We start from the raw sequence: 14,744 nt of genomic DNA, 5'->3' as shown, positions 1-14,744 counted from the left end.
ACTTCACCTCTCAAAAGATGAAAATATAGCATGAGGATCAATCTTTCAGAACGATTTTTTAATGCATTTTTCCTTTCACCATCTTCTTTGATGCTCCTCTTCAGTAAACAGTTATTGCTTATGAGGGTTTTATTTTGGTAGTTAACTTTTCCCCTTCCTAAATGAATGTAGGAGGTATTTCAGTAAAATTCAGCTGTTTTGGTCTAAAGTCTTTGACTATCTTCATCTCTGGGGAAAAGCAGCAACCTAATAAAAATTGCACTGTGCTTTGGAAACAAAATAGAGTGGCCACTTACTACCATGTGTCTTAGAAAGTCCTTCCCTTAGAATGACATTGAAACAATGCACCACTTCTGCAGTCAGTTCCTTGTTTATAAATCAATGAGGAAACTAAGAGTTTTTGCCAAGCTAGCCACTGTTAAATCACATTTAAAAAAAAGGTTGAAAGAAATTAATTTAAATAAAAATGTGCAACTTATCTATACATTCATGGTAGCAAAGAACAGCCAGTTAAGTAAAAAAATTATCTTAAATGATAAACTCTCTGCCACATGATTGATAGTGTCTCACAACAATCCACAATAGCGATGGCATTTGTGGTTTGCTGTTTCAGTATTTGCCTTACACAACCTGAAGTAGTACCATGAGGAAACACAAGGCTTTCAAAACACAGGAGTCCCAAAAAAGCACCATGCAAAAACTTGCACAGGGTGTGCCCGAGTGTCTGCAAGGAAGAAAGAGATGATGGAGCAAGACCCCAGCATTTCCCAACACTTCCCAATTTCACCATTTTGACAGCAGTATTACTGCTTAATTAAGTGATTCTGTGGATGGTGGCAGAAACAAGGTGTGGTGACAGCTGTGTGTTTGTCATAGGGCTGGATATCTGGGGGTCTGAGGTGGTGGAAGCCCTGCTCCTGTGTGCCCTGTCTGGCAAAGAGTGAGCCCACTCTGAGCACTGGCATCACCAAAGTTTGTCCTTGACCCCTGCCAGCCCTACCCTGCTCTGCTTACTGAGATAGATTTAATAGTCATGTTTAATAGGCTTACCAAGAGTATTCATCCCCTCATAAGAAATCTTTCAGAAAATCACAATAAAGCCCTGATGTTTGAAAAATTGGGAAGGAGGAGTGATGCAAATCTTGCAGCACATTACCTCTTCAACTTACATCCTCTCCCAGACAGCAAATGGGACCCACCATTGAACAAAACTTTGAGGATGAGAGTGTCTCACATTGTGCCAAGGGACAAGTGCACTGTATGCATTGTAGCAACTCCTTTGAGCCCTGTGTGTTACACAAAAAAGGAAGGGAAAGTTTACCTGAATATTAATGCTCCCTCCTGAAGGCCTAGAGAGATGAAATCACTGTTAGGTCTCATGGGACTGTTTCCCCTCCACATCAAAAGTCCTTCCTTCATTGTGGTTTTAAACCTCATAAACACATTTGTTCTTGTTCCTGATACCCTGTTTAATGCAAAACAAGGCAATAATAGTAAAATAGTAAATTGTGCCAGTTTTCTTTCATAAAAACATAAAAGATGATGCAGTATTTAATCTCTGCTGGTCTGGTGGGTTTCTGTCCTGCAACTCATTTACATACTGATCTGTGAAGTATTCTGGTTCAAATCCCCATTTCCATAATTTCAGAGTAGGGGAATTTAGCTCATATCTCCAGAATCCCAAATACAAAAGCTGTCAGGTTATTCCACACATATAAAAGAAAATCCTTTTTCTCCTCTAGCCTAGTGTGAAATCCAGCTCAAAAAGCAGATTTAGAGAATGCCTAGTAGATGAGATGCCCTCACAGAAGCCAGTGGAAGAAGCATAACAAGGGCAAATCAGTAAGTCCCAGTAGGTGAGAGGTACCAAATGGCAGGTGAGGATGCTGGTGAACCCTTCTCTACTCAGTGGTTCAGATAAAGGTAGATGGAGGAATTTGTTGAAACAAGCTAACATTTGCTGGAATGTGGGGATGATCTAGGATCCAAACCAGTCAAAAAAGTAACTTTGAGAATCTAAATGTTAGGCTAAAGCAGAAGTTAGAAAGGAGTTAAGGTCTCTTTTGAGACATAAGCTCTGTATGTCTGTTCTTTGCCCTCAGGAAAAAACCAGTCTCTCTCCATGCCAGACATAGGTATGCTATTTCTTGATAGGCTGCAAGATGCTCAAGTATAATAAACTAATCCACAAGGATATGCCCTTAAAATGTACTATTCCCTGAAATTTAAAAATATGGAAAAATGCAGTTAGAAATATTATAAATACAGCTTAAAACATGTACATATACTACACTCTCTCACATAAGGCTCCTAACATTACAATGTTTAAGAAACAGAATACTTAGGTCCAAAGGAGATACATTACCTTTTCAGGATATCTGGATTATCATATGTGAGGTAACTGCGACCAATAAATTGTGGGATTTCAATTGCTTCTGTAATAGCTGAGAAGTAAATACAAAAAAATGAAGATGAGTGTCAGCTGACTTGGAAATGGAAGGGAAAAAGGAGACAAGACTCTTTTATTGATTTACTCCTGCAGTGGCAGGTACCTACCAGTGGCACAGAACAGAGCTGAACCCACACGGCTTTGCAAAAAGGCACTGCCAGATTTTACCTAAATGCAGGGGCAGTAGTTAAGGGAGTTTAAATGGCTGACAGTCCCTCTGTTACAGCCCCTATGTCAGGAGCCTAACATATTGCTCCACCACAAATGTTAGTGCAGAAAATTATGAAGCATTGGGAAAACGTTGCAAATTTTCTCTTTATCCCCATTTCCACATTCCTTAGTTCTCTATGTGGTTCAATGCTCCCTCCTGCCAAAGCTTATGCATTAACCACCTTTGTTTATAGACTAAGAAACTCCTCCCCAGCTGCTAACAGAGAACCATATGCAGGTCACATTAGGGACCTCTCATCCTGCAAAGGGAGGCTGAGAGGCAGCACACACAACCTGTGAGCTCCCTCTTTTCTCTTTTAGTGTCTGTGACTGCACTGAGCGGCTGCTGCCTCTCACAGCTCAGCCCTGTGAGGGTGCAGTGGGCGTCAGGCTATCTCCAGGGAACAGAGAGTTACAGAGTCCAGAGTCCCAGATCACTTCAGTCTATTGAAAACAACTGGGACAATGCTAAAGGCTGCATGGCAGAGGCTGTGGAGCCCTTTGCTGTATTAAACACTGCAGAGCAGCCTTGGGGTCATTTTCTGTGTCCCCCATACAGCATTTCTCTAGGGACAGTCCCTGTGGTGTATGGCTGGGACAGTGGCAAACATTGCAGCCAGAACTGGAGTTGGTGCACTGCTGCCCACGGAGGAGACTTTGACAAAATAACTCAGTTGTGTGACATAAACCACAGAACATCCCTGATACAGAGCCCTTTACCGGGCTATGAGCACCGGCCCAAACAAAATGTTTTGTTGAGTGAACATCCTACAGTTTGTTGCTGATTTCCCATAACTAATTGCTGCATTAATATAAGCCAGTTGTATAAATTACTTAAAATAGATGCCTTCATCCTATTTTCTTACTGAGGAATAATCCCTTCCATCCACAGCTAATCACATCTATATAAATTTCAAGCTTTCCAGGGCAAAGATGCTTGCTTTTTTTATGCAACACAGGGTCTGTCTGGGCTTTTAGAGCTCACTGTGACACAAATATATAACAATTGGTGTAGTCTGGCAGTCAGCAACAGCAATAAGAAATTTAGCTCTAGGTGCCAAGACTGAGAATTTTAGATTGTGATGAATGACTGTTTTCATCCATAGTGAAATCAGGAAAGCTGACTAATGTGTCTAAAGAAACCAGCACAGGCCATGTACAGCCTGCAGTCTGCCAATGTCATTGGAAGATTGCAAAAGTTGTGTTACACTGGCCAAACATTCCTCAGCAGGTCTGACACTTCCTGCACTGGACAGTGTCTGATGGCAGCAGAGCATGAAAGGAGCCCTTGTTCCCCCATCACATCCTGCCCTAGAGCCCCACTACTCTTGCCTTTAGCAGGGGAAGGTGCCCATGTCATGCAGCAACCTTTGCCTGTGCCAGAGTACTCAGATTTTCTCTAGAGAGCTTAATGGGCACTTACCTCTGCTTGCTCTTTGTTTGTTTCACTGAATCTGAGTGCAGAAAAACAAGCAAATTTTAGCAGTACCCTTGATGCAGCCAGGATTTTTGCAGCTGGAAGGGAGCAGATCCAGTAAGGAGATCTAGGACTACACACCTTCATTCTTTGCTCATCACAATTCAGCAGACAAGCACCAAAGCTCTCATGCCAAGTAGAAGTGAGCTCTGGACTGCAAGGTAGCCTGAAGTCACACCACAAAACCCTGAGCCAGCTGCATGGCCCACTGCTCTGCAAGTACTGGGACCAGCTCTAGTGCCACTGTTCAGAGCTTGGCAAATGCAGTTTGAAATAGCAACAGCACAATGTTTAAGGAAGTACTATATAACCTTAGAAAATATTTTGGCTTAATGACAGAAACTTTCCAGGCTTAATGGAGACACAACATCCAGACAAACACACAATGACTGAGCAGTTTTCACATAATTTGCAGTACTTACTGTTTAGGCAGTAACTTCCACACTCTGCAGTGAGTCAGCACAAAAAAAACAAAGACATTCTGGGTTTATTATTCTGAAGCAGAAAAATCTCCTCTAGTCCAATTTCAGGCCCACTTTTCTGCATATGTGTAATCTCCCACCTACTATTTGCATAAGTGACTACAATCACCTGTGAAGGTAATACTGTTTTCATTATTGGTTTGCTCCAAGTATCTATATTTGTCCGCTCAAAACACAGACAGATGGGACCAGCAGCAAATCCTTCTTCTAGTCCTGCTTGTCAAATCTCAATGACTCACCAGGTTTTACCCAGGGATCAGCTCTAGCCAAGGGAAAACAAGTGTTTTCTGTTCTATTCCATCTTAAAGTATAAAAATACCTTTAGCACTCCCCAGGCTTGGACAGAAGATATAAAACCTAGCAATGCCAGCAAAAACTCTATTGAATCTTCAGCTAACGATCCATTACAATATGAATCAATATCTCATATGGCTCATGCCAGCATTACTTGAGTTTTTAAGTGTTGTGTGTAATTTTGAAGAATGAGGTGCACTGCCTCAAAAGCACTTTGCTTTTTGGTTTTTTTTACAGCAGCCTACCATCAAGAAGAATGGAGACAGCACCTTCACCTCACATACCTTCTGAGTGCACTAACCAAGACCCTGTTGTGAAACAGAAGTGGACACAGACGAGCATCTCACCTTAACAATATTTACACCCCAACAGAGACACAGATAAGGATTATTTTGAGTAATCTGTTTCAGGTGGTTTTCATCAAGGCTGTCATAGACTGAGGTTCAGGGGCAATTCCATGCTCTCTGCACATCTATCAGAAAACCATTCAATTTTTGGTGGCAGCTGAGGCTGCACAAGTGCAAAGAGGTTGAGCTGCATTTGAATAGGAGCCACAGGTATCAGGAACAGAAACCAGGTTCTGTGTTCATGCTTTTGGACACCCTTAAAATTAATAAAGATTAGATTCACATAGGAAGCAGCACCCAGGATCTGGCTAAGTCACAGCCAAATGGTGCTTCAGACTGTGTCTGAAATCCTGGACACCCACTGAGGTGACAAAAGGAAGGACATGCCAGCCAAGTGGCACCACTGCTGGCACCATGAGCTCAGACACTGCTCCCTGGGCTCAGCACAGGCCAGGAGCTGAGCAGAGGTGAGGAGCTGTGGCCCCAGCACTGCACACCAAAGGGACAGGCACACACTCAGGCTGCAAAGCATTCTCTACAATGATTGCCCTTGGAGATGTGTTGTACTGCTGCAGATACCATCTTGATGTCAGGAATTTAGCACTCTGCACATACCTAGAAAGTCAAAATCCCAGTTCTCCTGCCTCCCTACAGAAAAGCCAAGGTAAATGACATTAGTTAGACCACAACAACGTAAGCAAAGGGGTTTCTTACATTGCATTTTATTATAATGCTTTTGTTCTAAGATATTGTCTATTTTGAAGAAAAGGCCAATATATTCATTGCAATTTAACCAAAACCACTACATTTAACTTCGAAGTTTATGACTGTGAGAAGTGAAGCAGTGGGTGAAGACAATAATGTCAGCCAGCTCTTTTGAACCGAGTTTACTGTTACATTACAAAACTTCCTCTCAGGAATTTTTTGAGATCAAGCTTGACAGAAGGTAAACGACTCCATCTAGTGGAATAACCCAAAGTGGAGTTTTTAAACGCTTTTCTTGCAATCTTATCCCTTTCTAGAATCTAAGGTTTGAAGTATTACAGTGGCTCTGAAGAAAAGAGAGTAATGTGCACATGGATGAGTTTTCCTCCTTGGTGGTCTCCTTTGCCCCACCAAGGAAGGATCTCTAAAGATGGTGAAATTCCATCAGAGTAGCCAGTGCCTAAAGTAGGAGTAGACCTTTCTGTGTGTGAGAACAGCGTTTGCTGTCAGCTGTATGGAGGATAAAATTACAAGGGTTATCCATGCTCATGCTTCAGGATGTAACCTAACTGCTGGCTGGAGGAATCTGGCTGGAATTCCCCCTTTGTACACAGCACTGCACAATTAGGGACGTGCATGAAGTGTAAGTATTCAGTGCCGCTCACCACAAGCAACCAGATACCAGGTTGCTATCTATGGATCCTAGCCCCGTGCTGGGATAACAGTTACCACATTCCTAAATTACAAAACAAATTCTTCCCTAGATACATGGAAAGTGCACAGACGAAAGGGGAGCTCTGGCCTCCAGGGTTTCTATTTAAAGGCATGTGTACAGCAACAGTTGTAGGTGCTAAATATTCCTTATTTTTGTGATCAGATCCAGATCACTGGCTTGATATCCAGACATTGGATAGTTACCTTTTTGGCAATGTTGTCCATCAAAGCCCAGGGGACAGTCACATTCATAGCTGTCCTTCTTGGGAATGCAGGTGCCTCCATTTGCACATGGTGAGGTCACACAGGGATGGGCAGCATTTGCTAGGTTGATTCCAAAAGTGAAATCCTGTTTCACATCAATTGTCCGGTCATTCAAGATAATCTATGTGGTAAAAAAAAAAAAAAAAAAAGGTGTGCAAAGACAATGTTAAAACTTCCAAATCCAGAGTATCCTACTGCTAGTTAGAACATTCCTCTGAAAAGCTTCAGAGAAATGTAACTCTCAAAACTTGGCTCAAACCCTATTATTGTGTGTTTTCCAGTTGCAGAGGTCCAACTTTTGCTCCTCCTGACCCACTGGAGATTAATCTCTTTTATGTCTTGTGAAACAGCCTGAGGCAACCCCTGTAAAGGGTGAAGCTGGGTGGAATTTACCAGGCCTGTGCCTGAACACTGGTCCAACACTGGTTGTAGCTGAACCATGAGCGGGATGGTAAAATTAGATGAGCACTGCTGAAGAAAAGCATTTCTGACATCAGAAAACCCCTCAGGAGATGAGTGTTGACAACATAAATACTAAGCAGAATAGCTTGGTTTTCACATTTTCTATTGCTTTCTAGTATCTCATCTTGCCTGAAAGAAGCTAGAGTTAAGAAGAATGGAAAACATAAATAATGACTTCACAAAACTGTTTGTATATAAATGGAAGAGAACTGCTAAATGCTGGGATTTTTCCAATATGTCAGCAGCATATGTTCTCCAAAATAAATCAACATTTGTATAATCTCAGCTGACATCTCAGCAAGAGAAATTGCATGCAGGCACAGCATCCGGTCTCAGCTACATCAAAATAAGTGCATCTTAACATATAATAGATTTTAAGGGCAGAACTGAGAAAGGTAGTAGTTGCTCTGGCTCCTGCACAACTCAGACAATGCACCTTAGGAGACCCAACCCAGAGAAGAGGTGACATAAAGCACAATACAACTCTAACAGTAGAAAAAAACATACAGTGCTGTCATGTAATGGACCAGGGAAGACTCCATTATGTTATCAGCTTCTTTCTGAATTTTGTTCCAGAAGTTAATAAGCCTCCGCTTATAAAAATATGTCTTTTGTTTTAAACTTATATTCAGTTCCCAGCCCTTGTTCCTCATCATGTCTTTTTCTGCATAATTCCATCACCATGTATCCAAAGAAATTTCATCCTCATCTATGAACTAGAAAACCACAAGTCACTTCTCAGCCTTATCTAACAAAACTAAACGTATTGTGTTCTTAGTTCTTTATATACACAACGTATTTTCCAGTACTTGGTGATGTTTGCAGCTCTATTTCTCCAACTAGAACTTTGTATAGTTCTCCAAAATCCTACTATGTGTAAAGAAGGCAACCAAATGTTCCCAGTGACCAAAAGGCAGGCAGTACTTTTCCTTGATAACGTATTCATGACTCTGAGAATAAAAATCCATCTTACTAAGTACATCATAGAAATAAAGGCTCACACTCTGCATTTCCCAATACTTAACAGTGCCTTCAGTCTATTGTACAACCCCTCACCTTGTAATTGTAACCTGTGTTAATTGCTCTAGGCTTTCTATCTTGCATCCCAAAATACATTGTGTTTAGTCAAGTCTACCTTCTGACTGATGTTCATGTGTTTGACCTGTTACCATCACTATTACTCACTCCCCCAGTTTTCCTGAACTTCATGCTTTCTGCTAGACACCTGACAAAGACAGTAAAAAGTGTCAGACTGAGTAATTAAACCATTTACACTGAACTACAATTACTTTTCTGTCTTGGAGCAATTGTTAACTGTAGAGATTTAATTTTTTTTTTAATAAAAACTATTACTAAAGATTTGGTTTTATTTGTTATTTTGTTGCTATAATCTGATGCAATTCACTTCTCTAAAACTGTGAGGATTGAGGGCCAACCTTTCAACTTTATCCAAGTTACTTTAAGTATGTTTAGAAAGAAAAATATAAGTTCAATTTGCACTTTCATTTGATTATTTACTAGGTCTGATATGAACTGTGCTCACGCTTAGCTGACATGGGAACATCATCCCTAATGTCTGCTAACAATGGAAAACTTGTCCTCCATTCATGTGCCCCATATAAAATTGTAAGAGGGGAAAGCATTATGGTGTGCATCTCCATGGTGGTGTAAGAATACACTAGGTGGACTTTTCACTGTGAAACAATAATTTAACCACTTCATGGTGAGCTCCTGAGGTGAAATCCTTGATTATTTTGAATATTGGCAGTTGAATAACAACAGGTTTGCACGGATGCATGGATACAATGGAAATAAATGCCCACAGTGTGTTTCTCTGGGCACACACCTTCTGGATGCTCCCACTGAAGGGCCTGAGGATCCCAGAGTTCTTCTTCACATCATCGTAATTAGGGACTCCACCAATAAATATTTCAGAGCTGCATTTAATCTGTGTAAAAGCCCCCTGCAAGAAACAAAGAATAACATTTTATCAGAGTAGCTGGAACCATGCTTCTATCTTCAGATTAGCCTACATGAATTGTGATAGCCCTACATTAGATGTTATAGCTTATTTCAATGCCTCTTCTTTGTACAATCAAGAAAGCCATTGTAGGACACTCTTGACTGACTTTACATTATCCCAGTCTTAAGTAGCTGAAAAATCTCAGGTATTTCAAATGGCAATACTGGAGGAAGAAAGAAAGGAAACTGATCCATTGTGTTTTCTGACTGCATATCTAGCTTTATTTGCAAAGACTTGAGGTACACTGATGTAAGTCTATAACCAGAATTAGGTTCATAAAGCTAAAATCAGAGCAAAGTTCATGCAGTAGAGACTCATTTAGTATTTCCAAAATCTAAGAGATAACCTACTGTAAGTTATGGGGCTAAATGAAAGAAACATTGAATTTGCATCAATTACCAGAAGCAGTTGCTCAGGATACCTGATGGGAATATTCAGGGTTCTGGAGTAAACTGAAAGACATTTAACAGCTAAAGATAGAATAACTGTGTACTCCAGTCCAGCAGAAGCTTCTGTGCTTTCATGGTTGGCAGTCCCAGCCACCCTCCTCCTGGAGCACTGCACTGCAGCACTTAAGAGGAAAAAAAATGAGAATGTTCACCTTAACCCATCTATCTAAAGAAGTCTTGAGAGCTCCAGACAAATGTTGCTCACTCAATTTGTTCCCTGACAGACAATTGGAATTTCAAATTATTTAATTTTTTGAAGAAAAGTCAAAGCTTTGATAAAAGTTTCCCAGATTGCTGAAAAGCCTGCTGTGGAATTTTTCTGCTATGGCATTTTTCTGCTATGGTATATGGAGTCTGTTTTTCTGTCTGCACTCTCCACTAAAGACATTTCCTAAGCAGGTCGATGTGGTGGTGTGTTTTTGGTTCCTATTTGGTCTAGCCTTGGCTTTTATCAAGACAGAAAATGCCTCTGTGCAGGCATGTAAGTGCTGAGAGTGAATATCCTGCTTGGTACAAGTACAGTTTCACTTTATTATAAATTTGATTCTCTATGATCACTTGGTGAGTGAAGAACAAAAAAGCAAATCATCAACTGCCTAATTGTTCCCACCCTTACTCTGGCCTGCAAACTACTTTTGCAAGAAGACAAAGAGACAATTGTCTTCAGGCCTATCTTTCCAGGACAACATTCAGCAAGAGGTAAAAAAAGATTGGACACGTACTTTTCAGCACGATACTTCTCCAAATTGCACCTCTCATAGTGCACACGTTGTTCAACAGACTTAGCCACGAGAACCAAGACAAAAACCTCAGAAAGATATACGAGCCAGACACAAAAACAAGAGTCCAGTTACGTGTCAGGAGCAGGTACAGTCAGATTCCAGTGGGATCCTTTACAATATCCTCATCCTCAGAGGGAAAGCCTTACGCACAAATTCCCAACTCTGGGCTTAAGAAAATGTTGCCCTAATGTGTATACTGTTTTAAGCTAGTAAGAATTTTGAGAGCAGGCTCTGCAGTCCAACAGCTGCATTCAAGACAAGTCTGCCATGAGCTCACCTCTGCCATCCCTTCCACTGGCTTCTGTTTGTCCACCTGCAGGATACCGTTCTTTGCCGTGCGAGACACTCGCAATTCATGCCACTGACCCAGGCTGACAGGTTCTTCACTCCTGTTTGACGGGCAAGAAAATTTTCAAGTATGTAACACTGTGCCTTTCTGATACTCTGTAATGTTAAAAAGTCAAATCTTCTGGGATGATTTTCTAAATAAAAAATAAATATCAGCCACTGTGATTCTTCCCTTATAAGGAAGTAACAATCTTTTGAGCCCCATCAGCAAAGACCATATTTCTAGAGCAAATAACAAGCACTCTAGTTTTATTTATAAATGAAACACTATTGCCAGCACACACTTTAGCTACCTCTGTGCTAGTTTTTCTGCTCAGTCATTTATAACACATAAAAAGGAGTTTTTGTCTCAGCTGTACATCCTCATTTCACTAACAGCTTCCCATTTAATGGTTGGTCTAGCCCCACATTCTTAATCCTCTTTTAAAACAGAACTACTTTGTGTTGGCTTATCAGCTCTATTTATACATCTTGTTACATTGACATCTACACACACACACATGCAGCCTGGATGATGTACATAAAAGGGAAGTAATTAAAAAATCATCCTAATGATGTGATGAGATCTTGGCTAGGAAGAATAATTCCCAGTTGTACAAAATATTCATCAGTCTCAAAGGAAGCATTTTTAAACAGTTCTTACAATCTTTACTGGCACAGTACTAATATGAATAGCAGCTTGTATGAATGGCAAAACCACATTCCTGTTCACAAGTCCTATAGATCTTTGTATCTTGTTTTCAAATGTCATTTAACTACTCAGGTTAAAGCATTTATATCTAAATGAGATGTAGCTGCCTTTCCTCCAGGAGGACTGGAAACTTGTGTTTGATTTACTAGCCAAGCTGGAAAAATTAGAACTGTGTTATCTAGGACCACTAAGACTTGCTAGCTTCAGTGAAAAAATACATGATTCCTGGGGATGAAATCATGTTTTGTATTTTCAAGTACTGCATTTAAAAACAAACAAAAACCCCCCACATTTTGAAATTAAAACAAATAGAAAAAAATTGTAATCTGAAATAGTGAGTCAATAGTGATTCAAATGCTGATTAAAAAAACTTATATAATTTTGAAAATGTGAAAATAATGTTTTCTTTTTCTTAACAATCAAGATAAGTTTTGAAACTTTTCTGTCATTTTTTTTTTTTATCCTTCAAATTTTCTTAAAGCTCATTTTTGTCTATTTTGATGATGGTGGCAGTATTAATTGACTCTTCTGAATGACACTTGGTTCATAAAACCTCAATTAAAAATATTATCAAGCAATGCCAGTCACTTGTCCTCCTTCTTATGTAACACCATTTAGAGTTTAACTGTCTCGGGCAAATCAATAGCTAAGGAAATCTAATCACCTTGAAGAAGTCAACATACACATACAAAGGAACCAGATAGGTTTGGCTACATAGTAAGTGGCAATACAAACATCTCCTCTGCTGCTTAGGTCATCATCATGCTTTGCATCATCCTCCTGCATTGCTAGATTTAATTACAATCAGGGATGATTAAGCATTGCAGAGTCATCACTTCAGAGCTGTAAGCTCTTTTGTGGGCTTTTTGAAACCAACATGACCTTGGTAACACTTTCTTCTTATGTTTGAGCACTCCTGGCTCTTCATGTGGTGTGGGGTTACTTTTTCCCATGTAAACCACAGCTTAAAAAATATACCAGATCATGAAGATCTTGATCCTGCTTGGCCAAGGGAAATCCCAACAGCTTTTCCTCTGAGACATTTCAGTGCTCAGGCTCTGCATCTGGCCATCCACTCAGCATCCCTTCCGCCTGTGAAGCCCCCAGAGCACATTGTGCTGATTCCATCCAGCGATACATCAGGAAATCACAACCTTCACCGTCATCAGCTCTCCTGCTGCTGCTACTGATATACACAAATAAGCTTGCCTCATCCTAGTTATTATGGCTGTGTTCTGATTAGAATATAATATCTAACAGCCTGGTGGCAGAGGTATCAGGCAGAGCTATCAGGATGACCAGAGATATAACCCTGCTAAAGACACAGTGTAGGCCTGATGTAATATGGACATTGACCAAGCAGGCATGAAAAAGAGGCAATCTATTTGTCATATTTAATCACTGACAGAGTTGGTGATGGGGTGTGAGTTGCACATTTTATCTAGAAAAAGAGCTAACAGGAGAGCCTAACAACTTTCAATGAATCCTGATGGTGTCCTGAGCCTTGCCCATTACTCAGCTATCTGACCACACTCTTCCTCCAATGCATGTACCTCAGGCAGTACCTCCAGCTTGTCCTTCTGCTTTCCAACAGAAAGGGCAGCTTCTACTCCCAGGCATATGCTTGTAGCTCTCTCTACATTTCATAACCTTACATATCAGTTAAACTTTAGTACAAGGCGCTTTGAAGTGCTTCAATATTCTTGGAAGAAAAAAAAATTCTACTTTAATATTTTACTGTTGCCAGTAACAAGAATTAGAAAGCTGCAATCAGTAAAGATTGAGGGCTGTTGTAAGAAGGGCTATTCTGAATTGGAGAAAAGGTCTCCAAAATTAGCTATTTCTGCCACTTTTCAGCAAGAGAATAGGGCAAGTATGAAGTGATTCTTCCCTTGATATATCCTCTCAGCCTCTGGCAACTTGTCATTTAGCAATTTCCTGAGTCAGAGGCTGCATCCATACAACTGTGTTTGATCTCCCTCAATGGAGCTTTCTTCAAATTTGTTCAATTTTTTTAAACCTATTTATAGTTTTGGCATCTGTAACTTGCTGTGACAATGAGTTTCCACAACTTATTTATGTACTCCTCTGAAAAAAAAAAAAAAAAAAAAAAAAAAAAAAAACCCACACCCAAAGAAAAAAAGTCTTATTTTCTTTGGTTCCTTATCTTCTTTGCATATTGAAAAAATACAGAATACTCATTAATCTACAGGCCATTCATTATTTTAAAACCTCTATCATACTCCCAACAAACTCTTTATTTTCCAGGCTGAAAGGTCCTGCTATGGAAGAGATTTGTGGAAGATGTTTCATTCCCTCTCTTGGATGTCAAAACTGCTCTTCCTTTTTAATTTTGCTAATTTCTTTTGAAATTATGTGACCAGAATAACACGTAAATTTTCAAGACATGGTGCTGTGGATTTCAGCAGAGAAATTCTTCCTTATTCCTAATAATTCTCTGCATTGTACTTACGTTTCTGTATTTGTCTTTAAACAGTTTGCTGTTGCTTCCACAGAGCTATCCATGACAACTCCAGGATCTTTATCTGACAACAATGACTGTTTTTCCACAGCTGTGCATTGTTAGGCTTGTGCATTATTTTGCATTTGCTCCCTTTATATTTCATATCTAATTTTGTCTGCAAAACTGAATGAGTTTGTTTGCTTGAGTCCTCATTCATTGTAAAGTCAGTACATTTTCCCTAATCACAGTATAGTCAAAATTCCTGATGCCCATCCACAGGAATCACTGGTATGCAAGACTTGCAGACAGTGTACACATTTTGCATAAGCTTTATATCAATAATTTCTAAATATCAGGTCACCCTGGTCAAACTGGCAGCCCCCTGGCCATATCCAAGATACTTAGTGCCTCTGTTCAGCCTTTTCAGAAAGCCCAGGAACAGTTGCCCAGTGACTGGCTACTCAGTTACACAGAGGGAGAGAGCAGTATTTTTGAGGCATTTCATTGCTTCTATCCTCCTATCCATTAATTTTAGGATGCAATGAGTCACTTGCAGAAGGTCTGTCCAGGGAGCCTTCGTGAC

At 40.2% G+C, this 14,744-nt stretch overlaps 1 protein-coding gene across 3 annotated transcripts in view; it reads right to left on the bottom strand.

The window, feature by feature from the left end:
- The window catches only part of EGFLAM (EGF like, fibronectin type III and laminin G domains), a 73,115-nt gene that overhangs the window by 4,002 nt on the left and 54,369 nt on the right, over positions 1 to 14,744 (bottom strand). For 2 of the 3 annotated variants that reach the window (XM_021552052.4, XM_085568131.1), the window contains exons 16-21: positions 10,936 to 11,047; positions 9,251 to 9,367; positions 6,883 to 7,063; positions 4,559 to 4,582; positions 2,366 to 2,444; positions 1,322 to 1,465 (exon numbers count right to left, since the gene is read on the bottom strand). In XM_021552052.4, coding sequence (XP_021407727.3) covers positions 1,322 to 1,465; positions 2,366 to 2,444; positions 4,559 to 4,582; positions 6,883 to 7,063; positions 9,251 to 9,367; positions 10,936 to 11,047 — 657 coding nt within the window. The remainder of the gene's footprint in view (positions 1 to 1,321; positions 1,466 to 2,365; positions 2,445 to 4,558; positions 4,583 to 6,882; positions 7,064 to 9,250; positions 9,368 to 10,935; positions 11,048 to 14,744) is intronic. The other variant, XM_085568132.1, reaches the window with a different exon arrangement.

The sequence above is a fragment of the Lonchura striata genome, chromosome Z (assembly GCF_050655825.1).
Source record: "Lonchura striata isolate lonStrDom1 chromosome Z, ASM5065582v1, whole genome shotgun sequence".
Lineage (NCBI taxonomy): Eukaryota > Metazoa > Chordata > Aves > Passeriformes > Estrildidae > Lonchura > Lonchura striata.
The sequence above is the reverse complement of the archived record's forward strand: the minus strand, read 5'-3'. Positions and strand labels throughout refer to the sequence as shown.